The following is a 27,551-nucleotide window of genomic DNA, read 5'->3' as shown; positions in this document are numbered from 1 at the left end:
TACATTTGGGAGAGATGTCTTTGGTCTGGTTACATAGAACAGGATATCATCCGCTTAGGCGGCTAGCTTGTGTGTTTCCTCCCCCAGCTTTATCCCCCTTATATCTGGATTCTGTCTTACCCTAGCTAAGAGTGGTTCCAATGCCAACACGAATAGCAAGGGGGATAGTGGGCACCCTTGTCTCGTTCCATTGAACATTTCAAATGGATCTGAAACTATCCCATTTATCTTTACCCTTGCTGTAGGTCTAATGTATAGGGCCTTTATGCGTTTTCTCATTTTCTCACCCAGTCCTATTTCTTCCCATGTACCTTGCATGAGGCCCCAGTCTACCCTGTCGAATGCTTTCTCTGCATCTATCGACAGGAGTAGTCCTGGGGCCCCATTACCTTTCATCTCCTGTATTGCTAACAGGGTCCTGGTACCATTATCTTTCCCTTCCCTCCTTGATGAAGCCGACTTGGTCTGGATGTATTATTTTTTGCATAACTTTTTTCAGCCTGTCCGCGAGGATTTTAGCGTAAATTTTGGTGTCTAGATTTAAGAGGGAGATCGGTCTGTAACTTGAACATAGCGTTCCATCCTTCCCTTCCTTAGGGATAACAATAATAGTAGCTTCTAGGGCTTCTTTACGTAATTCCTCTTTATCCCCAATCCTATTAATGAGATTACACATTTTTGGGATCAGGATGTCTTTAAACTTTCTGTAATAGAGAATTGTCAGGCCCCGGACTTTTCCCCATCGGTGTTTCTCTTATGGTTTTTGTTATTTCTTCCTCAGTGATGGGTGTCTCTAACTGACTGATTTGTTCCTCTGTGATTTTCTTTAGACCACTCTCTCTCAGGTATGTGTTTATTTTAACCCTTTTCTGTTCGACCTCATCTTTGGTACCTATATCATATAAACTTGCGTAGTATTCCTTGAACGTCTTGGCGATTTCCACTGATTTGTGTGCGAATTCCCCGTTACCTGTTTGTATTTTGTCTATGTAATTTGCTGATTTTTTTTTTGCTAGAGCCTGCGCTAAATATCTCCCCGGTTTATTCCCATATAGGTACCTTACTTTTTTTACTTTATTGTACATCATTCTTGTTTCTTGCTCTATAAGTTCTCTCATCTCCTCCCTTTTTCGGCTGAGTTTTAACAAAGTTTCATTGTCGTTCTTGTTCTTATGGAGCTATTCTAGTGTGTTAATTTCTTTTCTCAGGGCAATGGTTTTCTCTCTAGTGCGCCTTCTTTTCTCCGCCTCCTCTTTTATCATGATGCCTCTTATGTAGGCCTTATGAGCCTCCCACACCGTCATTTCAGATACCCCTTCTGTGTTGTTTTCTTTAAAATAAATCTCTAATTCTTTTTTCATTCGTTCGTATATAACTTTATCATGCAAGAGTTCCTCATTTAATCTCCAGCCCTTGCTCCTAGTATTTGCCTCTCCTATCTTTAGTTGTAACATTACCGGCGCATGGTCAGAGAACGTTGTTATACCGATGTTTGTACGAATAGCCACCTCTAACCACCTATGCTCTATTAAAAAGTAATCAAGTCTAGAGTATGACGAGTGGACAGAGGAGTGGAATGTGAAGTCTCTTGTTTTGGAATGTTGTAGCCTCCATACGTCTACCAATTGATATTGGTGAAGTTTCTGTTTTAATTTACTCCTCCATCTCATTCCAGTCCCCTGTGCACTCGACGTACTATCCTCCTTTGGTTACGGGCAGAAATTGAAATCACCCCCCATTATAAGGCCCCCCTTCTTAAATTCCATTAGATCAGCTAACCGCCTCAGAAGGTAGCCAATGGGGTTCTTATTTGGGCCATATATGTTTGCCAGGGTGCACTCTACTCCATTTAATTTTCCTCTTAAGAACAAGAATCGCCCATCAGGGTCCACTAGTCTCTCATCTAGATCAAATTTTACACCTCTGGCAAACCCTATGGCTACTCCTTTTGCTCGGCTAAGTGGGGAATCACCATAGTACCATATGGGGTAGTCTTTTGAGCTTATCTTATTGTTGTTTGCTATAGCGAAGTGGGTTTCCTGAAGTAGGACCACGTCCGCCTTCAGGAGTCTCAACTCGCCCACAATATTCGCTCTTTTCCTGGGAGCATTTATGCCACGTACATTATAAGTAATTATCTTTAGGCCCTCTATTTTTTTTTTTTGGTTTTTGGTCGCACCACTTTGCGAGAGCGAGGGCCACGTCCTTGTTCTTCCCTATTATTACTGGTAGATTCCCCCTCCCTCCCTCTTCCCTCAACCCCCCCATCACCTCCCTCCCTCCCCCCTCTCCCCCGTCCCAACCCCTCCTACCCCGCAAATCCTCCCTCCCTCCCGCCCCTCCCCCCCTCGGTTGGGGTAATCTGGTCTCCCCGTGACCTGAGAAACCATGGGCCCTACCCCCCCACCTGGCCCACTGGTTATCCCCCTTGAGGTGAAGATCGGCTTAGGCGTCTCCAGATCCTATGCTCCCCCCTTTATTGGGGGTTGCCCGGGTCCACCCTCTCCCCCTTCCCCTCAGCTCCCCGCCCCCCCCACCCTCCCCCCATGTGTCTGCGTGATGTTTTTCTATTGCTTTACAAGTATAGATCTAATTATCTCAGTTTATCTCAGTTTTATCTTGAGAACTGGCTGCCAGGCCTGCTGTTCTTTAGTGGGATCCCGATTTCCTGTTCTTTCCCACCATCCTGGGACTTCGACTAAAAGGATCCCCAAGCGGTCACAAAATTTCTGAGTTTCTTCAGGAAATCTTAAAGTTGCCGAGCGGCCTTCCTTGAATCCGTTCAGGCAGGCAGGAAAACCCCAAGAATATCTAACTTCGTGCGCTTGAAGCTGGGCCAGCAGCGGTTTCAACACTCTTCTCCTGGTCAGCATCTCTGCCGCCAGGTCCGCAAAAATTTGTAAGTTCGTCTCTCCATACCGCACATGTTGATTCTTTTTTATGCACGTCTTCACCAGTTCTTTATCCTGAAAGTTGTGAAATCTCGCGATCACGTCTCTTGGGACGTCCCCCTTGATCTCTGGGGGCTTGCGAATCCTATGAACTCTGTCAAATTTTATTTTACCATTTATGTTGGGTGGGGTAATCATTCCCCCGAAGATTGCGTCCATTTTTCCTTGAAGATCCTCTTTTTCTCCCTGAATCTCTGGGAGACCTCTTATTCGCAGGTTCCTTCTTCTGCTCCTATTCTCCTGATCTTCCAATCTATACAGGATGTTTCTCTGTACTTTTATAACCTCCTCTATCTGTTTTTTGACACCTTCCAGCTCTTCTCCCTGTTGATCTAGCCTTGTTTCTGCCTCTTCCACCCTTTTTAGTGTTTGGTTCATGTCTTCTCGTAAGGAATCGATTTCTCTTTTTATTGAGGTTTCCAGCTTCGCGAACATCTCTGCCATTTCGCTTTTAGTTGGTAGTTGTTTTTCTTGGGAATCTTCTATTTCTGGCTCCTGAATCTCACCACTTGCTGCATGAATCTCTATCTCTGCTATTTGTCTTCTTGTCCCCATCTTTGGCAAGCTCTCCGGAGCTTTACTCTTAGCTCCCGTTTGTTTACCCGTGCTCTCTCTACTACTATCCTGTACCATGTACTTCCTGATAGTTCCCGGGCTTGTGCTTGTTCTAGGTGGATTAGCTGTCATCCCTTTTGTTGATTTACCTCTCATGCCTTCCTTTTTGTTCCTTGATATTAGTGGGGGGGGTGATACTATCAGGTATAGTTATAAATATAGGTTTGCACCTGTAATTGTAAACCGGATGCGTTCAGTTTCTCCGAACCCCCTCCGTTCCTCCGTTCCTCCCCCCTCCAGTTGATACTTGGTTCTCTATATGTCTTAAGTCCACTCCTGACGTCCACCCCCCCCCCCCGTACCCTATGGATATTTGGGTGTTCGGGTATACAGATTCGATTCAGGACACAGTTCAGCACAAAAAAAAGTGCAAAAGTACAACAAAGTAGCAACACAGACAGTTAGTATAGAACTGAATGGTAGACAGAGCTAGAGCTGATATGGTAGGGGCAGCAAAAGCCTTGTGTGCAGACTCCGTTTTTACCCCCTTTAAGCATTTTTTTTTTTTCCTCCCCTCTGTGTTATGCATCCGTATATGTTGTTATGTGGTGATGTCGCTCCTCTGTGGATAATATATATATGTATATATTATTATAAATAAATAGCGCTGGGTGAGAGCTTTCAGAGATTTACAGAGATTTACAGGGAGACTTTAAACTTCGTTTCACCCACCAAAAAAAAAGAAAAAACTGCGGCTGTGCCTCAGACGCTCCAATCGCAAAGTCCCGGTCAATCCTCCGCCTCCAACGCCACCCGGGCACCATTAGGCTATACTAGATATGCGTTCAGTTTCTTACTATTGCTTACTATTGCTGTTACAAATTGCGGGTTTTCACAGCCAGGGGATACAGTCCACCACTTCAGACGTCACTTCAAGCATCACTATTGGGATATGTGTATGTTTATTTTTTTTTTATTTTTTTTTCACTTACCCCACTGGCTGCTCTTGACGGGTCCCACCTCTTCCTTGTATATTTTTTTTTATTTTTTAATGTTACCTCTGATCTTTCGGTGTCCTTCCGTTCTCTATGTCTGTTCCTCCGTATCCTGACCAAGCCCTCTGTGTCCTTCTGTGTCCTTCTGTTCTTTCTTACAGCCGCTCACGAGATCTCCTCTCACCTGCAGTGACAGACTGTCTCTCTGCTTCTTCCGAAGGACCGGGAGCCCACTCCGCTCACGGCGCTGTGTATGGCGTTGGATGGAGACTACTGGCTGTCTCCAGGACTCCTCCACACCCCAACCACGCTCCGACCCCGGTCCGGCCCCACTCGCAGACTCACAGACCTATACGAGGAGCAGCGGAAGAGAAAGAGACACGGAGGGTGCGGAGAGGCTATCGCCAGCCGGGATAAGCTACAAGCCGCGGGAGGCTGCCGCGAGACACATGGAGACACAAACACTGACACTGCGGATCAGGTAAAGCCCGCCGCTGCTATCAGGGTATAGGGCACTTTAGATACGAGGGAGCCCCGGGAACACCGGCGCTGGGCTGATCCCATGCTGATCCGTGGGGGGGACGCTGGAAGACACGGGGGATAAGGGGGCTGACGCCTAGACTCGCATCACGGGGAGAGATACGGCCGACCTCACGGGCTTAGCCTCGGCATCTGCCTGACGCCCACATCCGGCTCCTCCCTCCGGTGAGTGCAGTTGATGAGGCAGGACATGAGAACAGAATGAAAAATCGGTTCAGGTGAGGACAACGCTGCATTCATAGACATGTAAGTGTCCTAATATTAAAAGTCAGCAGCTACAGTATTTGTAGCTGCTGACTTTTAATTTTTCTGATGGAGCCTGGAGATCCTCTTTAATGACACCCAAAAAACCCAGCCTAAAAAGGATACAAATTTAACGTATACTGGTTTTATGCTCATGTTGCCTTTTTTCAATAAAAACTACGTGAAAGAAAATCCCAATAAAATACATTTACGTTTTGGTTGTAACATGACAAAATGTGGAACATTTCAAGGAGTATGAATACTTTTTCAAGGCACTGTATGAATGTTCTCAGATTAAACTCAGAAATGTGTCAAAGTGATCCCAAATACAACCTTGATGAACCCAAAAGCATAATGCATTTTCCCATTGACATACAGTGGGGACGGAAAGTATTCAGACTCCCTTAAATTTTTCACTCTTTGTTATATTGCAGCCATTTGCTAAAATCATTTAAGTTCATTTTTTAGAAAGAAAAACTGAAAATATCACATGGTCCTAAGTATTCAGACCCTTTGCTGTGACACTCATATATTTAACTCAGGTGCTGTCCATTTCTTCTGATCATCCTTGAGATGGTTCTACACCTTCATTTGAGTCCAGCTGTGTTTGATTATACTGATTGGACTTGATTAGGAAAGCCACACACCTGACTATATAAGACCTTACAGCTCACAGTGCATGTCAGAGCAAATGAGAATCATGAGGTCAAAGGAACTGCCTGAAGAGCTCAGAGACAGAATTGTGGCAAGGCACAGATCTGGCCAAGGTTACAAAAACATTTCTGCTGCACTTAAGGTTCCTAAGAGCACAGTGGCCTCCATAATCCTTAAATGGAAGATGTTTGGGACGACCAGAACCCTTCTTAGAGCTGGCCGTCCAGCCAAACTGAGCTATCGGGGGAGAAGAGCCTTGGTGAGAGAGGTAAAGAAGACCCAAAGATCACTGTGGCTGAGCTCCAGAGATGCAGTCAGGAGATGGGAGAAAGTTGTAGAAAGTCAACCATCACTGCAGCCCTCCACCTGTCAGGGCTTTATGGCAGAGTGGCCCGACAGAAGCCTCTCCTCAGTGCAAGACACATGAAAGCCCGCATGGAGTTTGCTAAAAAACACCTGACGGACTCCAAGATGGTGATAAATAAGATTCTCTGGTCTGGTGAGACCAAGATAGAACTTTTTGGCCTTAATTCTAAGCGGTATATGTGGAGAAAACCAGGCACTGCTCATCACCTGTCCAATACAGTCCCAACAGTGAAGCATGGTGGTGGCAGCTTCATGCTGTGGGGGTGTTTTTCAGCTGCAGGGACAGGACGACTGGTTGCAATCAAGGGAAAGATGAATGCGGCCAAGTACAGGCATATCCTGGATGAAAACCTTCTCCAGAGTGCTCAGGACCTCAGACTGGGCCGAAGGTTTACCTCCCAACAAGACAATGACCCTAAGAACACAGCTAAAATAATGAAGGAGTGGCTTCACAACAACTCGGTGACTGTTCTTGAATGGCCCAGCCAGAGCCCTGACTTTAACCCAATTGAGCATCTCTGGAGAGACCTAAAAATGGCTGTCCACCAACGTTTACCATCCAACCTGACAGAACTGGAGAGGATCTGCAAGGAGGAATGGCAGAGGATCCCCAAATCCAGGTGTGAAAAACTTGTTGCATCTTTCCCAAAAAGACTCATGGCTATATTAGATCAAAAGGTCTGAATACTTAGGACCATGTGATATTTCAGTTTTTCTTTTTTAATAAATCTGCAAAAAATGTCAACAATTCTGTGTTTTTCTGTCAATATGGGGTGCTGTGTGTACATTAATGAGGAAAGAAAATGAACTTAAATGATTTTAGCAAATGGCTGCAATATAACAAAGAGTGAAAAATTTAAGGGGGTCTGAATACTTTCCGTCCCCACTGTAAGACCTTATTAGGTTACCCCGAGGCTCTGCATGGTCTATAAATGATAATGACAGTTTCACCTTTCCAGTGGATTTGACGCCTTTCCAGATACAGAAGTAACAGATGATCCAGGCAAGGAGGAGACACAGTGCCAGTTCCCAGCGGATCGATCCCAGGTGCTCGATCCCGGAGGACAAGCCCAGTGCTCGGTTCCTGATAATACATAGACACATGATCTTATTATTAAGGGTTCAGTGAAAGAGTCACCAAAAACGACACTATTTTTCTGATTTATAATTCAAATATACTATCGGTATTTGTTGGCATTTTCAGCCCTCCAAAAGAGATTTTGGATTTGTATTTAAAAAAATATAGTGTGACCCTGGTCCTAAAGGCATTGTTCAACTGATAATTTCCCACATGGCTTAGTTGATGTTTTTAATTTAGTTTTGTTGAGTTGGATCCTGCTTGAGGCATCATGGACAGCCTTAGGCTTGAACATAACTTTATACATGTGAAACCAATATTAAATAGACTCGGAGTTGTCAAGGACACACAGAAACTCATGGCCTGCTAAATGGCAATCTTACCAATCCTGTGATACTTAATTGCTTGATGATCCTCAGATATGTCTAAGAAGCTAATAATTAAGTCCATAAAAAGTTCATTGAAAATCCATCAAAGGTAAATATTCCAAATACTGTACTATGATATCCATCACCTGATCCAGCAAACAGTTTTCTTGATCGATAACATATTGCACATATTGAAAACAGCAGTTACTATCACATGCATCGGGGGAAAATGCCATCGGGGCGAATATTCTGCGAGGCTGCAGATGATTTAATTGGAGGTGCTGAGATGTAGCTGGCTTGCCTCTGGGACACCTTTCTACTGGAAAATCTGGTCTAGGTGACTTGGGAAAGCCCATGAAGGGATTGTTTGCCTTGCACCTCAGGACTTACATGTGTCTAATTTGAATTCTCTATTTGAACCCTATGTTGTCTATATGAACCTGTAATCTACACCAAGGCTGCGATATCACCCCACTACCTTTGCCTTCTATTTCTCTTGGATATTTGATACTTTGGATGGCTGTCTCTGCATCTACTGTTCCTCCAGCTGATTTTTAATCAACTGCTACAGTTCCACAGTTTGCTATCATAAATTAATACTTATCTAAAGCTCCTAAAGAAGCACAACGGCGCGAAACATGTAGAGCCTGAACAAGCCACATCAACTTACACCAAGCCCACCTGGATACTGGCAGCCAAACTCTATTGGCGCACATACCATAGACTAGGATGGGGTCTTTTGCTGTTCTTGTTGGTGTCATTAGTACAATTTGGGTAGCAGGCTACTGTGAGATTTTAATACGCACTACTAAGTTTTAGAATAATTGTAATAAAATGTATTTTTGTAACAAATTGATGTACTGTGGTGCCTATAAAATTCGCAAACAAATTTTACTATCACATGCGACTGAAGCTATATCTGTATGCACTAGATCAATATAATTTATTAGTGTATACTGTATATACAGTATCTCACAAAAGTGAGTACACCCCTCACATTTTTGTAAATATTTTATTATATCTTTTCATGCGACAACATTGAAGAAATGACACTTTGCTACAATGTAAAGTAGTGAGTGTACAGCTTGTATAACAGTGTAAATTTACTGTCCCCTCAAAATAACTAAACACTGTCTGTTATCCTTCCACAGAAATATTGCAGTAAAGACAATTTCTGTGTTTTATCATAACGTGTGTGTTTCTCATTGCTCATTGCACTTACACTATTTCCAGGTGTGCCAGAGGGGGATGAGGCTGTTATTAGGGTTGAGAGGCAGAGTAACGGAAAGCACATCTTGTTTGTTTCATTTCAAATCCATTGTGGTGGTGTATAGAGCCAAAAAGATTAGAATTGTGTTAATGTCCCAATATTTATGGACCTGACTGTGTATATATATATATATATATATATATATATATATATATACTCATCGGCCACTTTATTAGGTACACCTTACTACGGCAGTACTGGGTTGGAACCCATTTGGCCTTCAGAACTGCCTTAATTGTGGCATAGATTCAACAAGGTGTTGGAAACATTCTTCAGAGATTGTGGTCCATATTGACATGATAGCATCATGCAGTTGCTGCAGGTATGTCGGCTGCACATCCATGATGCAAATCTCCCATTCCTCCATGTGCGTTCAGAGATGTTATTCTGCATACCTTGGTTGTAACAAGTGGTTATTTGAGTTACTGTTGCCTTTCTATCATCTCAAACCAGTCTGCCCATTCTCCTCTGACCTCTGACATCAGCAAGGCATTTTTGTCCAAACAACTGCCGCTCACTGTATATTTTCTCTTTTTCAAACCATTCTCTGTAAACCCTAGAGATGGTTGTGTGTGAAAATCCCAATAGATCAACAGTTTTTGAAATACTCAGACCAGCCCGTCTGACACCTACAACCATGTCATGTTCAAAGTCACTTAAATCCCCTTTCTTCCTCATTCTGATGCTCAGTGTTAACTTCAGCAATTCGTGTTCAGCACGTCTAGATGCCTAAATGCATTGACTTGCTGCCATGTGATTGGCTTATTAGCAATTTGTGTTACCAACAATTGAACAGGTGTACAGTACCTAATAAAATGGTCGGAGAGTGTATATAAAACTTGGCATACAACAAACAAAGAACAGAAATCGGGCACAGAGATCCAGCTTCACATAATACTGTAAGTAAAAAAAGACACATTTCTTTAAGTTTCATGGGTAGTTTACTTACTCCCAAAATTCCACCACTGGAGAGGTAGCATTTGGAGATGTTGTATAATTCTGGGAATATTTGATGTCATCAACACAGTTTTCTGTGGAGTAAAGAGACATAGATAGACATAGATGACTGAAAAAGACACAAACGCATATTTTTGCGTGGGCGGGGGAAAATCTACTTCTCAAGGCCAGTCAAGTAACACAAAAGTGTCAGGGCTGAGAAGGTGCAAGATAACTGCACAGATCATGCTTAAAAACGACATTGTAAAATAAAAAACAGGATTGACCAGCTATCCAGATTGCTCTTTCACAATAAATCCAAGCCCTGATGAAGGGGGATTTGCATATGACCACTGAAAAGAGTTGCCTGTCAGCTTTTGATGGACCCTTCTATTGTAGCAAAATAAAATTCACATCTGAACCAATCACTATGGTTTAGTGCTCTCTTCCTTTCCTTTCTTATAAGAACTTAGGTGAAAGTGCATCGATAGTACAGCACCTACAATGCACTATACAAGGCAACTATATGCCCCCCCCCCCCCCCCCCTTCTTACCTGTATTCCAGGTGTGGTTGCAAGAAGCCCAAGGCAGGTCGGCTGTAAATGAGCTGAACAAATAAAAGAGAGCCCAGGCAAGAATAACAATATAATAGATGTTCAGGTAGGACTCAATCACCTGCGAGGCATAGCCGATGCCTGTAAAAAAAAAAAAAAAAGAGCTGTGATTATCTTCAGTCTCATGTGCACTGGTAGTTTTCATGAAAACAAAAAAAAATTCTTTTTTTGAAGACCTACTATGTATTCCCAACATTTTGAAATGGTATAAAATGTACGCTTTCAGTGCTAAATTTTTTGGGAAAACACCATCCCTCAATACCGTTGCAAGCTGATCTCTAAGCAGATATAAAAGGCATAAATTAAACAAGATCTGTATTTATTAATAAATCATTAAATGTGGTTATTTTTTAATTTTTATTACAAGCAGTGTAGGCACCGTAATTTGACCTGGCATTAGCCTCTTGCAGTCCCTGCTCTTTAGAACTCAGAGTGGGGGAGGGAGGGACAGGATTGGGAGCCAATCAGGAATGCTGTATTCATATGTGGTAACCACGAACATGTAAACATGAAAGCCTCTAATGCCCTATACACACGACCGGTTTTGCCGTCAGAATAAACTCCGAAAGTTTCTCCGATGGAACTCCGACGGAATTCCATTCTAGCGGTCTTGCCTACACAAGGTCAAACCAAAGTCCGACCGTCCAGAACACGGTGACGTACAGCATGTATGACGGGACTAGAAAACGGAAGTTCAATAGCCAGTAGCCAATAGCTTCCGTCTCATACTTGCTTCAGAGCATGCGTAGTTTTTGGTCCATCGGAACAGCATACAGACAAACGGTTTTCCCGTTAGGAATTGGTTCCGTCGGAAAAATATAGAACATGTTCCATTTCTAGGTCCGTCAGAATTTTCGAAAAAAAAAAAAGCCCGATGAGGCCTTTACACCAATCCGAATAGACGATGAAAAGCTTCCGTCTGACTTTTTCCGCTTGTGTGTACGCGGCTTTACAGTTTGCCCTTATTCCCAGAGAACAGAAATGCACGTTCAGCCTTCAAATGTAATTTTCCATTGTAGGTTTCAGTCTAGCTGCTTGCAGAGGGCAGGTTCCTTCTGGCAGTTTTATAACTAAGGATTCATTTTATCCACTGGGCACAATAATGAATACAGCTGTCTGCATTCTTAAAATAATCCACTAGAAGGTGCTGTCTGATTGCAAATAGGAAACGGGTGTCGCTCAATTAGGTTAGAATTAAATTAGAGTGAGAATTAAGACTGAATATGGCTAGTCTAGCAATTATATACTTGAAATCAAATGTAATAAAAACAAATATAAATATATATACGCTGCACTAAAAGGCATGTATAAGAAATGCACAGTAAATAATTGATCTGAAATTAAATAAATAATGACCCAGTGAATTTTAAATGTTAATACACATATATCATACTATGGATATAGTTAAGTGCCTAGTGCATAACTGTGTATTACAAGCCAAAAAATAAATATATATATATTAAAAAAGCAGCAATATATCAAAGTGCTTTCATACAGTGTCCAAACATGTCAATAATGACCATGCTGAAAAACGATGCTGTAAGTGATTTAAATCATATAACAAAGTGCTCATGTGCATGTAAGTAGCGACCAATTGCGTCACTAATCCAGTATTGATAAAGGTCCGTGTAATCCAAAAGCTGTGATCCAAGCCGTGCTAAGGTGTCTTTACTCAGGTGCCCCGATTAGGTAATAAATGCTCACCTTGGAGCGTGTGGCTTTACGAATAAGCTAAGTCAAAACATGCATGTGAACCGCCTCTGGGCTCTATGATGGTATTGGGCTCCTGGATTCCTCAGCATACACCAACCAGGATAGGAAACAGGAAAAACTTGATTGTGCAAGTACAGTTTGAACCGTTTATTAAATAAAGCAAAAAAGATCCCCTCAGGGGTACTCACACAGATTAGGTGTGTCAATGCACTGCTCTATAGTAAGCCTATACGGGTGTATACCAATGGTGGTATCGGGACGATGTGGGCGTCCTCCTCGGTGCACAAGATGCCTGCCGTGTCGTCCTGACCCCTCCCCAACGCGTATCAATGCAGAGATTACGTAGCTACTTAATTTCCCCCTGAAATAGATCTGTAATCCCTACATTGATACGTGTTTATATTATTATAAATTATTATTATATTATAAATATATTATTATTTATAATTGTTTTTGCACGTTATATGTGACGTGTGTAACGCTAGCAGCTTTAGGTATTTTATTTACGTTTTAGCATCTAGGAATTGGTGGCTCACAGGATTGTCTTTCTATTTTTGTAATAAAAACAAACCTTGAGTGTGTCTTTAACAAAGTCTTTGCAAACATCAAGATGAAAAAGGAAGTATACACTATTCATTTGTATCACATATTAGTGATTAGAGAAAATGGGATGGTTCACAGGGAGTTGCATATGACAAAGGGACAATTTAGAAACATGTTTTAAAAAAATAGGCAGGTTGTGAGCAAGGTGCAGTGTGGTGTGGCGGGCTGTAAACACACAAAATAGGCAAGGGCAATATACAGTCAGGTCCATAAATATTGGGACATTGACACAATTCTAATCTTTTTGGCTCTATACACCACCATGAAGGATTTGAAATGAAACAAACAAGATGTGCTTTAACTGCAGACTTTCAGCTTTAATTTGAGGGTATTTACATCCAAATCAGGTGAACGGTGTAGGAATTATAACAGTTTGTATATGTGACTCCCACTTTTTAAGGGACCAAAAGTAATGGGACAATTGGCTGCTCAGCTGTTCCATGGCCAGGTGTGTGTTATTCCCTCATTATCCCATTTACAAGGAGCAGATAAAAGGTCCAGGGTTCATTTCAAGTGTGCAATTTGCATTTGGAATCTGTTGCTGTCAACTCTCAATATGAGATCCAAGAAGCTGTCACTATCAGTGAAGCAAGCCATCATTAGGCTGAAAAAACAAAACAAACTCATCATTGAGATAGCAAAAACATTAGGTGTGGCCAAATCAACTGTTTGGAACATCCTTAAAAAGAAAGAACGCACTTGTGAGCTCAGCAACACCAAAAGACCCGGAAGACCACAGAAAACAGCTGTGGTGGATGACCGAAGAATTCTTTCCCTGGTGAAGAAAACACTCTTCACAACAGTTGGCCAGATCAAGTAGGTGTATGTGTGTCAAAGTCAACAATCAAGAGAAGACTTCACCAGAGTGAATACAGAGGGTTCACCACAAGATGTAAACCATTGGTGAGCCTCAAAAACAGGAAGGCCAGATTAGAGTTTGCCAAACAACATCTAAAAAAGCCTTCACATTTCTGGAACAAAATCCTATGGACAGATGAGACCAAGATCAACTTGTACCAGAGTGATGGGAAGAGAAGAGTATGGAGAAGGAGAGGAACTGCTTATGATCCAAAGCATACCACCTCATCAGTGAAGCATGGTAGTGGTAGTGTCATGGCATGGGCATGTATGGCTGCCAATGGAACTGGTTCTCTTGTATTTATTGATGATGTGACTGCTGACAAAAGCAGCAGGATGAATTCTGAAGTGTTTCGGGCAATATTATCTGCTCATATTCAGCAAAATGCTTCAGAACTCATTGGACGGCGCTTCACAGTGCAGATGGACAATGACCCGAAGCATACTGCAAAAGCAACCAAAGAGTTTTTTAAGGGAAAGAAGTGGAATGTTATGCAATGGCCAAGTCAATCACCTGACCTGAATTTGATTGAGCATGCATTTCACTTGCTGAAGACAAAACTGAAGGGAAAATGCCCCAAGAACAAGCAGGAACTGAAAACAGTTGCAGTAGAGGCCTGGCAGAGCATCCCCAGGGATGAAACCCAGCATCTGGTGATGTCTATGCGTTCCAGACTTCAGGCTGTAATTGACTGCAAAGGATTTGCAACCAAGTATTAAAAAGTGAAAGTTTGATGGATGATTGTTAATCTGTCCCATTACTTTTGGTTCCTTAAAAAGTGGGAGGCACATATACAAACTGTTGCAACTCCTATACCCTTCACCTGATTTGGATGTAAATACCCTCAAATTAAAGCTGAATGTCTGCAGTTAAAGCACACCTTGTTTGTTTCATTTCAAATCCATTGTAGTGGTGTATAGAGCCAAAGAGATTAGAATTGTGTCAATGTCCCAATATTTATGGACCTGACTGTATGTTGAAACGATGTTATGAACTGGCATAAAGCATTCCAAACCTGGGAGCCAGAGTCTTAAATAGACTCTGCTTGACCCAATATGGCCACCCAAGTCACATAGGGCATCAGTGTCCAATCGCCCAATTGTCTCACTATGACCGCAGGAAGTCATAGAGGAACCAAGTTTCTCACACCTTCCTACAGGCTGCACCTGCCTACACTCCCCCCCCGTGTTTGACAGATGCTGTCTTCAGCATAGCAACACAGTAGAGAACAACACATAACTACATGAAACATAACACATAACTACACAAAACATAATATAGGCAATGACAGTAAAATTTCAAATAACATAAACAGAGTAGTTTGCAGGGAGGTGCCCATGGTTGGACTGCATGGGGCAGCGAACCTCACTGTCCTCTGTGGAGTCACCTTTAGTTGTAATCTTCTGCCTGTGACTCCAAGGCCTTGGGTGGTTGGGGGGTCATCAGGGCCCCAACACCCCCTTTAGCTGCAGTTTGAACCTTTGGAAGAGTCCAGAGAGTCAGCAGTACTGGCAGTCTTCAGGAAGTCTTCGGTAAGGGTGCCTTGGGCCACCTCCAAGTCCTCCCAACTAAAGTTCACGTGCTCACCTGGGCATTCCACTGGATGGCGGAAGAGGACATCTGTATCACCATTGAACTTCCCAGGTTTGTATTGTATCTTGTAGTTGAAACGGGCCAGGCGGGCGATCCACCTCTTTTCTGGTGCCCCAAGTTTGTCCGTTTCTAGGTAGGAAATTGTCTGTGAAGTCCTCAATCATCCCCTATGACATGCTCCACAAACTTTTCTGTGATGGCCCACCCCACTCCAGAGCTAATAATTCCAGTTTAAGGGAGCTGTAATTGGGGGGAGGTGTCTCGCTCTGTGGGCCGCAGAATGCGGCTTGCGTAGGTGATCACTATTTTGCGTCCATTCTGTGCCAAAACAGCCCCCAGGCCCTGCAAACTCCTGTCTGTGTATACTCAGAAGGGTTTAGAGTAATCAGCATAGGTCATGAGGGATGCAGATGTCAGGTTTTGATTTAGAGCGTCAAAGGCTTGCTGTTGTGGTTCCTGCCACTGGGTCTAGATCGAGGGGGAAGATCCTCCTTTCCTCTGCATAGGATGACTGCTCAACAGTGGGGTGAGAGGTGCAACGATCTGCGTGAACTTGGGGATGAACCATCGGTAATAGCCTACCAGACCCAGAAAAGAGCGTAGCTTGTATTGTGAAAATTTTATGAAGATGTATTTTAATATGTATTGTCAAAGTGACTCCTGGTGTTAGTACTCCTGCAGCCCGCTCTAAAGAGCTGACTGGGGCAGACTGATGCTGGTTGAGATCCATTTGGTAGTGGAAAGCTCTTTGGGGATGTAGAGAAGTGTTTGCGGAGTGGGGGCATGTCCGTCAGCGAAGGGGCCCTGTGCGAGGCACAGAACGATCGTCTGGGGGGGATGTGTTCGCTCTGCAAAGACATTATTGGTTTAGCGGATGTGCGCTTGTGTCACCCCTGTATGCCTGATCAACATATTTGTGGTGCCATGAGCATACAGCTGCAGATAATCTCTCATCCACAGAGACAGTAGTATAGTCCGGGTATGCGTTGTTCTCTGAACAACGCAGAATAAGGATTCACGAACAAAAGATAAGAAGGGGATTCTTTGAATCATTGTGGTCGGGAGAAGTGTTCATGATCTCAGGCTTCCTGTGATCATGCTGACAGAGACAGGGGGCTGGAGATTATACATGCTGCCCCTGCCCAGACACGCCCATAAGACTCCCCTAGTCATTGTTCATTGGTTGTTGTATAAATTAATTTCTCCTGTGTTGACATTTACATCCTGTGTTGTCATATCCTTATTTGGTCATATCCTTATTTGGTCATATCCTGTGAGGTCACTTCCTGTGTAGGAGGCGATTGGCTGTTGGAGGCAGGCCTTCCAGTTTGTGACTTCCTGTTTGTGTGTCAATAAAAGAAGCAGCGAACTGCTCGGCGGCAGTGATGCTGAGATGAGAACGTAGGGACGTGGTAATGTCTGTTTACTGTGGAAAGGGGGAGACATGGGTTATTTTAACCTGCATTATACCATTAAACTGAAACGGGTGCTTATTAGCGCAAGAGTATAGTGGGTTTATCCACGATAGTTAAGATGGCGAGTCAGGACCTTATGGAGCGGACAGAACCTCCTTCACACCGGCAAAGAAAAGGGGGAGAACAGATCCCAGGCCAGGACATCAAACTTTGTTGTCCTGAGACAAAGAGGCACATTTTCTCTGATGTTTTAGGTAGCTTCTGCTTTGCAAAAGAAAAATTTTTTCATCTTTTCACAATGTGCCCCAGATATTGGATTCTCTGACACATCAGGCGGCACTTGCTAAGCTTCCATTTTAACCTGTATCGGGCCAGATGGATGTACACCTGGTTCAGGTATTGTATGTGGTCCTCGAATGATTTGGAGAAAATAATGATATTGTCAAGATAGCCTCAGTGCAGCCAAGGTCCCCAAGACTAGTCAAAAAACCAGCAGGTGTTTCTCTTGTAGTTGATGGAGAAGACGTTGAGGTAGAGGGTAGTCCTGGAGTGGATGGCCAGTTGTTTCAGTAGTTGTCTGTATTATTTTTCATTCAGGGAGGTCATGGCAGCTTGCAACAGGGCATAGATGGATTCCATTCCTGTTTGGGCCCAGGAGATGCTGTGACTGGGTACCACGTGGAGGTCTGGGATGGTGGTGTGATTCAGAAGTGGGACCTGGGAGGCTCCCAAGTTGATGAGCTGGACTAACACCTTACTCCTGTGGACCTAGGACAAGGTTCGGGGCTGCCAACCACTCGCCCAGCACCCAAAGGTCTTTGCAGGGCTCCACCATATTTGTGGCTCCTTGCAGCTTCTTGTGGGCCCCAACAGGCAGGGACTAGATAATCTCTTGAAGGAACGCAAGCAGTAGCTTTTATTTGGAGGGCGTATGGACATCTCCCACCTGTTCCATCTGTCATCTAGCTGCTCACTGAAAGGCCTCAAAGGCCTGGATTACATTGAGCCACACAGCTCGCAGGCCACAGCCCCGTGCATGCCTGCCCGATTATTCAGTCTTGGCCAGCAAGTGGAGTAGGTTCAGGTCCTTCAGGACGTTCATGCCCCACTGGACTGTGGGTCTCCACGACCCCTACCCATTCCATTATCTGTTCATCTACCTGTATCCTCACCCAGGTAACTCCTTTCACCATGATGGGCAGGTTTATTGCTGCCTTCAGGGACAGCCAGGAGGGGTCCAACTGGTCCATGAAGGTGACTCTGGACTCAGTGTTACTCAAACAAGGGACCATCTGGTCATTTATTAGGGCATTGACTATTGGACTTGGTGCAACCATAGCCTCTGGCCTAATGGTACTTTGTGTTGACGTTCCCGGGGGTCTTCCCTCTGCCCCAGGAGCCTTTAGTTTAATGGTGATCTCTGGGGCCCAAAGCGTCCACACCACAAGTATTTCCATTCTTGATACAGGTCCATCGGCAGCGGATTCTTGTCCTTGGAGAGTTGGGCCAGCTCTTTCTTGAATGTGGACATTTCTTGCCTCATGGTCTCCATGTCCTGGATTAATTCCCTGATGGCAGTCTGCATGGCTGGCAGGAGAGGCAGTGCCAAGGCCTCTTCCCTTACATGTAGTGGTTCATGTCTCTTTGTCACGGCCACGGTTGCTTCAGCATCCACCTGCTCCCACACAACCGCATCCACTACAGTATCGTTGAAAGCGAGGGAAGGTTGCACCTTTATTCATTCTTGCAGGCCTCTCCTAATGGGCCCGGCCTTCATCACCACAAACTGATTCCTCAGTAACTTATCTGAAGTGCCTTTGTCAGCACAGCTGTGCATGTACTTCTCCAGGCGTTTTAACACAAACTTTGGAGGGCTACCTGTAAAGGGGGTGAGGCTTTTGTCCTGCTGTCTGCAGACAAAAAACCTACATCTCAGTTCCAGGACTGTTACGTTTTCCTAGAAACAGGCCATCCAGGTGCACCACAATCTGTTCTAGGCTGGCCTGGGAATCCTCCAGTAGTACCTTCATCACTCAGCAGGCATTATCCTCTAAGGAGTTAATGGCCAGCTCCGCGATTAGCCGGGTGGGACCCTGATACAGGCAAGAAGCACTCTCCAGTCTCTCCTACTACTCTGATAGAGAGGTGTTAGACTCTTTAAACTTAGGCACTAAGGTCAAGGCCACTCCTAATGGGGCCATAGTTGTCCCTGCTCCTCTTTCCGCACCAGCTGTAAAAAAGGGGCATGTCCTGCTGACTGCCGCCAACTGTGAGCAAGGTGCAGCGTGGTGTGATGGTCAGTGTCCAAAATAGGCAAGAGCAATACATTTTAGAAGGATTAAGCAAAGTACAACTAGGCCCAGGCTAGGCAGGACCATCCGGGCCACTTATGAACTGTAACAGCGGTCTGTAGACTTGAAAGATGCCAACAGTGTCTGTAATGAGGAGCAGAATGTGGTCTGGCTGGTCCACACCCAAAGTGGAGGCTTCCTGAAGCGAGATAGATTTAGTCCCTGCACTGTCCCTCCTCCTCAGGAACCTTTTCCTATCTCTAAGCACTGTCCCTACCAGACAGGGAACCTATCCATACACTAGCCACTCGCAGAAAGCGTGCCAAACCTGGGAGCTGGAATATGAAATAGACTCTGCCTGACTCAAGATGCCACCAAAGTCACATGGAGTGCCAGTGTCCAATTGGACAGCTGTCTCCCTGTGACCGCAGGAAATCATAGAGGAATTAAGTTCCTCACACCTTCCTCCCCCTTCTGTATTGCCGCTTCAGGCAAGTGCCACCTACAGTGGGGAATACAGATTGCACCTGCTTACAAGGTGATTTCCTTAAAAAAATAATGTTTACATTGCTAGCATCCAGTCCTTCATGTTAGTCACCCCATAGCGTTGCTAGATGCTAGAGTAGGATGTTTGTGTTAGTGTAGGTAAATTTTCAGGCTTGGCTAGAAGCCAAGCCTGTGTGTTTTTTCTGGGTCAGGTGAGTGACTCAGGTAGGCTGGATGATTTAGCAGCAGCTTCTCTGGCAACTCCTCCCTGCTTGGTGGAAACTTGGAGAAGGTTCCAGAAGCAGTTAGGAGGAGTCTAGGATAAGCTAGCTGAAGTATTCTGAGGGCTCTGACCAATCCCCAACAGAAGGGTTGGTAGGGGGCAGGCTCCCTCAAATAGAGTCAGCCCAGCAGAGGAAATGTGGAGTTCGGGTGCAAGATGTATATGGAGTGTTAGGCTGACGGGGCCTTTGAGAGTAGCTCCCCAGTCTGGAGGGGGGGTGTGAACTCGGGCCTGGGCTCGGGTGTGGCAGGGACCCCTTCTCGTGACACACAGAGGGATCCTGACCAGGAGGCACGGGAGCAAGGAGAGGACAGCAGGGGAACACTGCCGGGCAAATCTCTAGAGAGGAAGACAGCCAGGTTGGTTGGTGAGTGTTGAAGTCAGAGGTATGAGAAGCATGCCTAAAGGGACTGGGTACAGGCAGTCAGGGATGGATGCAGATTCAGTCTGGGAGGACTGTGAAGAAGTAGCCAGGAGGGCTAGTGAAAGGGGCAGCTGCAGCCAGGTGAGCTGGCAGTGCCTGAAGAATGGTACTGGGAGCAGAAGCCACAGGAGAGGACAGCTAGAACCAAAAACCTTTATTTTTGCTACACCAAAAGGTGTCCCTGCCTGCAAAGGGCATTTGCTGTAGATCTGACTGAGTCAGTGATTGAGAAATTCATGTGCCTGGCTGTGCAGGGTGGGAGATAACCAACTTTCACCAGTGGCTCATGCAGGGGTAGCACTACATGTGTATGTAGCGCTGGTAGATTTTCAATCTACTGCTTATAGGTAAATTTAATGGGTTATCTGTTTATACATAGTTAGATTTGCCTCTGTTCCAGCTTGGCTGAGTTGCATGTAGTTTCACACTGTGCCTGTGGGTGTCGTTGTCACCATGGTTCGGTGTTGGAAAGGCAACATGTTGAAGCGTATGAGTGCTCCTCTGTCCCGGAGATAACTCGGTGGAGGTGATCCTCCGAGTTGCATTCTGGGAGAGGGTATTTATGGGACTGACTTCATGTTTTAGGGTTCGTCTTTCGTTCCACCTTCTGGCCCTCCTGGCCCTCCTGGCCGACAGGTATGTGCTAGGAGTACTACCTCGTGGTCCTCCGACCAGGAGGCCCACGTCGCTGCCTGCGTGTGGGTGGGCCCAGAAGCCTGTCTGGGGCCTACCACAGCGGCGAGGGAATGGTCCTTGGCTGTCTGTCCTGAGGGAAGAAGCTGGACAACTGAGAAGATCCCAGGGGAGGACCCGTCATGGAAGGATCATGCAGAGTGCTGGTCTGGAGAGGAGCCTGGTGACTCAGTTGGAGGACGCATCCTAAAGTAATCCTACCGCATAGTACTGCCGGGTCGGCTTAAAGGTTCTAGTGCTGTGTTTGCTGTTCATCGTAAACCATTACATCCTGTGGCAGAGGATCGTACGGGTTTTGTTCCAATCAAGTCTGTGGCAGAGACTTTTGTTCGTGCTGCGTACTGGCTGCTAGGTTAGTGAGAGAAACCTATCCAGGCGGGCAAAGATTCAACTCTAAAAAGAGAGTACATTCATCTACAAGCTTTCAATTCCTAATACTACACTAAGAAAAGGTATTTGAACTTCCCTGCAACTCTTCTTCTACCTCTTTCCTGCTACTTCCTTCAATTTACATTTATTAAAGCATTGGAAAAGATACTCAAGCGTCTGGTGCCTACATTGTCTGGTATTAAACTCAACGAGACCCTAGACCCGGTTCTGGTGAAATAGAGGTAACGAAGGTGACGGTAACAGCCCGCTTTAAACCAGCAGCTCCACCGAGAGTTAGTGCTACATGTATTTAAAGTATAATTGTTATAAACAATAATTCATTCTTAGCATATAAAAAAATTATAAGCATGGGTTACGTTCAGTGAGAATTCAAAATGATCATAAGATTTCAAAATACAAGCAGCTGAGGTTCTTTACAAATCTCGTCTATATAAGGTCAGCGTTGCCCTTCCCTCTTTTCCACCTCCCTATCAATCCTTCAAAGTGATGGATCACCTTCCTGCCCACAGAGTGTTTTCACTAAATGTAACCTGTGCTTATATATTTTTTATCATATGTTCAGCTTGACTTTTGACAGGTTTGCTTTAATTGCACACAAATCTATTTATTTATTAAGCAAGCACAACTGGCATCTTTTGCTTTGTACTAATTTAGTTGCCACACTTCAGAAGAAAGTCATTGTGGGAATTATTTTACAATGTTGGCAGCTATGCAGGATATGTAACGTAACAGTGATCTGAGCAACTTAAAGAACTTCTAATATTTGTTTAGAACTGCATTTTCCAGCATACCCTGTGAGTCATGTCACACAATACAAAGTCGGCAGTTGTGTTTTGTTGTCACTTGCCATTGTGAAGCTGGGACAAACGTTTCTCAGTCACTGGCAGGGTCCTTTTTTTGGCTGCTTTGGGGCCAGAAATTCCCCCATCGGGTCGTGTGAAACTGGGTGACTGAGCTGAATAGCGAACGGGGGACAACAATGGAACAAACCAAACTGACCTTCAAAGAGGGGGCAGATTTTCCTCCAGGCGGTGACACCCCCTTGGCTGGTGTACTGGCCCAGTGCTGTCTCAAGGAAGAAGACCGGAATTCCACAGGTGAAAAGGAAGATTAGATAAGGGATGAAGAAGGCTCCTGAGACAAAAACATGCAGAAAGAAATCAGTAACACCAAACTAAAATGGGCTTCACTTACAGAGATCGCTCTAAGGGTTAATAGCTTTAGGTGATGCGGCAGGGACACCATTTACCACAAATGTGTTTGCGATGTGAAAATCGCACTGCTGAGAGCAAGTTGCTTGCTATTGCCTTTACTGACCAGAAAACACTCTGCTGTGTGCCTCAAATGGCTGTGCGCAGGGCTTGGCTCCAAAGTTAGGTCCTCAAAGTAAAGCTAAGAGACACACAGGGGAGAGGTTTCTGGCTAATAAATGTAATAGCCATCTTGAGATGTCTGATTAACATTTAAAGTGGAACTAAACTCCCTGAATCAACAACATTAACTATTTTAATCCGTATGCTGCTAGCATTAGTAAATAGATACAAAGGTATATTATATTAACCTGTTCTACCTTTTTTTTTTATTTCTTCGGTTGCTTCCTGTTTTCTGGCCTAGGCCAAAATTATGTCATATTTCTTCATGGTCATTTTTTTGTTAAGGGCTTTCTCTGTTAAGCACACCCACCTGCCGGCATGGCTGAGGCTGAGCTAAGGGCAGATGAATTCCAGGAAGTAAATGTGACATGAATCATTTGCCCATACTCATGACAGCTGCAGCTAGAGGGTGTTTTTCAAAGCGATTTCTCAATAAACTAAAGCTTGGAGCTGTGGATGGATGGGTAAATTTGCTGTAAATATAAAAAATTAACTAAACTTGGTTTTTCAGTTTGTGGTGCTCAGATACAGTTATTTATTATTATACAGGATTTATAGAGCGCCAACAGTTTACGCAGTTCTTTACAATATAAAAGGGAGACAATACAGTTACAATACAATACAAAAGGATTAAGAGGGCCCTGCTCAGAATAGTTTACAATCTAATATTTTAAAAGAGAAGTATGGGCAGTCAGTCTACAGTGTGGTAAAGCACGCTGTCAACTGATGTCAAGAGCTGCTCCAGGCTTTGGAGGGATCCCGACCATATCGTTGGGATCCACCCAGCTGCCTGACAGCTGGCTCCAGCTATCAACGCACAGCTGAGTGCCAGAGCCAGCTGTGTCTGCTCCCTCTCTCATACATGGCGCTGCAGTAAGCATTGGAAAGGCAGAGCAGAGAGCGGTGACTGTGAGTCACCGCTCTCTGCATCGGGAAGACAGAGAACTGAGCGATCAGCCGCTATGCTGCAGCATGGGGGTGAGCATATATGTTTGTTTTTTAGGTACCCTAAACTTCACCTTTAAGTTCCACTTAAAGGTTGGGTTCACATATGTGCAATTTGGATGCGCTGTTTAACGCATCAAATTCGCATGACAGGCGCGTGTGACCGGCTCTCAGTGGAGTCGGTTCGCAGAGGTCCAGGGCGGCCGCAGAGCAGATTGCAAAAGGGTCTGGTGCGTTTTTGGGTCCGGTTCAGGTGCGAATTCAGGAAAAAATTCTGACCTGAACCGGTAAACAGAAACGCACCAAACCCCAGGCACAAAATCGCAGCCGCACATAAGCCCTAAGCTGCTCAACTAAAAGAACTAAAAGCAACGTTTGAAATTACATTAACATGATAAATCTTATATGAGATTTTGATGATTGGGTTAACATTTATTTTAAAGCCTAGTACACACAGGCCGAATGTTTGGCAGCATCGGCTGGTTCAATAGAAACTGGTCGACATTCGGCCCGTGTGTACTAGAGTCGGTCAGACAGAAGCTGGCTGTTCGGCCAGCTTTTGTCCAAGGGGCATGACTGAAAAGGTCTGCTGATCGGCTCCTAGACAGCCCCCCTGCCAGAACACAATAGAACAGCAGGGGAATAATGTCGGAATGTTAGTTCAACCTTCTGGGTTGAACGTAAAAAAAACTACTACTGTGTACGAGGCTTAAGTTGCATTCCGTGACCAGATACCACACCAATGCTCCAGGACTTTTTTTTTTTTACAAAATCATGTGAGCATCTGTCACCATAATAAAAATAACTATTGTACTTTCCCTGGCATAGTTTGCAAGTAACTACAAGCAAAAATGTCCCGAGTCATTTTGCAATAGGCCAAAGGTAAAGTCTTTTTTCCAGGAAAAAAAAAATTGATAGAAAAAAGAGAAAAAATATTTTTTAAAATAAATCTGCCTACAAATATAATACAATGCTTGCCCAGAGATGGTTAGATTGGGGGACAGTCCCCACTCCAGGTCAGTTCAGATATGCCAACCACAGCTCTTATTTGTACTTATTGGGCAAAATGTCAGATTCTCCTGAAACCTGTTCATACATGGGAAGTACACAGAAACTGTAAGTGGAATTCCTGGGGTGTGCTGAATACAGAAAGACAGCACTTTAAATGATAACAATCACCCATAACCCATTCTAACACTTCCAGCTGTGTCTTTGGCTAGAAAACTGTGTGATCAAATTGATCTAGCCAACAGCAGAGTGCTTTGGCGATGAGGAAGTAATTAGCAGAGGGACAAAGATTATTAGAGGAATCATCAATCCTTCTGTATTTTTTTACTTTAGATCTGTAAGCTAATATTTACAACAAAAAAAATAAATTACAATTACAAATTTAGGGCTCATGCACACAGGACAATTTTACAGCTGCTGTTAGGGGCGTTTGACGTTTTTTTAACTGCCTCTAAAAGCCCCTCCATGTTAGCCTATATGTCCATGCACACAAACTGTCAGAGACGTTTGGAGGCATAAGCGTTTAGGGGCAGTAGAGAAAAACGACAGCCTGTGCTTCCAGGAGCAATAAAAATGAGCTATAAAAACGAAAAACACGGAAAAACGCAGCTAAAAGCATCAAGCCGCGTTTAGCCGCATTTGACGTTTTTAGGCATTTTTACATTATAGGGACTGTTTTTAATGAAAAAAAACGCCAAAAACGTAAAAAAATGTAAAAAAAAAAACGCTCCCTAAAATGTAAAAACACCTAAAAACGTCAAACGCAGCTTGCCGCGTTTAGCCGCATTTTTAGGTGTTTTCCGTCAGTACTGCTTGGACCTTGAAGAAGGGGACATACCCCGAAAGCTTGTCCTGAAAAATTGTATGTTAGTGCAAATAAAAAAAGTATCATGGACAGTACTCAATTTTCTCTTTCTACTGCCCCTAAATGCTTATGCCTCCAAATGCCTCTGACAGTTTATGTGTGCATGGTCATATAGGCTCACATGGATGGGGCTTTTAGAGGCAGTTAAAAAAAACGTCAAACACCCCTAACAGCAGCTGTAAAATTGTCCTGGGTGCATGAGCCTTAATGCTAATGTAAAAACGTGGCTAAGCGCTGCTGTAGCACTGGCATTTTTAAAATGTCCCATGTGCATGAGCCCTAAGTGATTCTAAAGTTCAGTAAACATGTTCATTTGGGAGCGTCATACACAGAGGTCCATCTCTCAACCTTCTGAGATCGTAAGAAGGATGCCTCTCAGTGGTAATATTAGACCAGTGATGTATCCTGCTATACCTAACACCTCTCTCACCAGTTCATATATAGAAAACGTAATCAAAGGCACTAGTATGCCCATATTTGTCAGTTGCCTCTATATCATGATGTATTGGCTAACGTTTTTTAAGGGTTTGACTTAAGGTAATATAAATGTTGAATAATAAAAGCTAGATTTCTTTGATGATAGGGGTGTGGTACATTAGACACACTGAGTATCTTATCTTGTATTCATTGATGAGGTGCAACATGACAGCTTGGCTTAATGCCCAGAATTGCCTGAGGCTTAAAGTGGAACATGACTCTCTCAATAAACAATAACTTGTTTTAAATATTTTTATTTATTTTTTTTACATTTTTTCAGTTTCTTCTTGGTTTCTGGCCTAGGACAAAAAGGATGTCATACATCCCAGGAGTCTTCATGAGTATTTTTTTTTCTGTAGAGGAAGGAATGGGTTCTGAGCTAAGCACTCCCTTCTGCTTGCATGCCTGACCTATTGGCAGATGGATTCCAGGAAGTAAATGTGACATGAAATGCTACATGAATCATCTGCCCTTAAAGCAGAGCTCCACCCAAAAGGGGAAGTTCCACTTTAAGGTCTCCTCCCCCTTCACTAAAAGGCACTTTTTTTTGTTGGAGGGGTCTGCTCTGATTGCCTAGGTGATCTTTGCAGAAGCTCTCCTCTCCCCCTTCCTCCCTTCAGTCTTCTGGGACAGGTCACAGGTCTCAGAAGACTGCAGGACTATTCACAATGTGCAGCACGGCTCGCACATGTTCAGTGGGCACCCAGCTGTGAAGCCGCAAGCTGTCACAGCCGGGTGCCCACAGTTGAGATGCCAGCGCCGGGGACAGAAGACAGAAGGGGACAGAAGAGGGATGGGAAAGATGGCTCGGGTGTACATATAGCTGGATCCTGGGACAGGCGAGTGTCTGTTTATTAAAAGTCAGCATCTACAGTTTTTGTAGCTGCTGACTTTTAATAAACATAAAATGACTGGAGCTCCTATTTAAGCCAGCCATACATGGATCGACATTCAGCTGGTACTGCAAGAACTGACTTAATTCAGCAGGAACCAACTGAACTTCAATCCATGTATGTGCACTGTGGTTGTACAGATTAATTCTACTGATCGAGTTCTGTAAAACTGCCCTGATGGATATTCCCCACTCAATCAGTGCTGCAGGCTATAGAATACAACGCTGTTCAGTGTATTCTGATGGCATGGAATTTAGAGTAAGATTTGGTGATGTTTCTACTATGCTGCCCCACAGTTCTCCTGGAGGTTCTGAAATAAGGAGGCAAGAAGGCATAGATGCCAACTGCCCCAGATTTGCCAGGACAGCCCTGCATCTACCACGATGATGTTGCATCCCGACCACATCATAACTCTTATCTGAGTTTATGAGCATGCACAATAACTTAAAAAAGAGTCTTACTGAAGGGATAATGGCCACATGCAGTTCCTGCATGATTAGGGGAGGAACCACTAGAACATAGGTGTCATTTTGGCAGGACCATCCAGAAAGTGGGTGTGATCTGAGTGTGGCCACTTGGAAGGAGAAAGTGATCTGGGTGTGGCCAACTGGAAGGAGGGCATGACCTACGTGGGTCTTGGGTGGGGTAACACTTTCCCTGGGCCTGAGGC

At 44.2% G+C, this 27,551-nt stretch overlaps 1 protein-coding gene across 2 annotated transcripts in view; it reads right to left on the bottom strand.

The window, feature by feature from the left end:
• LOC141132789 (sodium- and chloride-dependent betaine transporter-like) overlaps window positions 1–27,551 on the bottom strand; it is a 100,119-nt gene that overhangs the window by 34,920 nt on the left and 37,648 nt on the right. For both annotated transcript variants that reach the window (XM_073621651.1, XM_073621652.1), the window contains 4 exons: window positions 22,320–22,454; window positions 10,511–10,651; window positions 9,970–10,051; window positions 7,256–7,388 (listed from right to left, as the gene is read on the bottom strand). In XM_073621651.1, the coding sequence (XP_073477752.1) occupies window positions 7,256–7,388; window positions 9,970–10,051; window positions 10,511–10,651; window positions 22,320–22,454 (491 nt within the window). The remainder of the gene's footprint in view (window positions 1–7,255; window positions 7,389–9,969; window positions 10,052–10,510; window positions 10,652–22,319; window positions 22,455–27,551) is intronic.

Source organism: Aquarana catesbeiana, linkage group LG03 (genome assembly GCF_042186555.1).
Source record: "Aquarana catesbeiana isolate 2022-GZ linkage group LG03, ASM4218655v1, whole genome shotgun sequence".
In the NCBI taxonomy this organism is placed as follows: Eukaryota; Metazoa; Chordata; class Amphibia; order Anura; family Ranidae; genus Aquarana; species Aquarana catesbeiana.
This window is presented reverse-complemented; position numbering and strand designations above follow the sequence as displayed.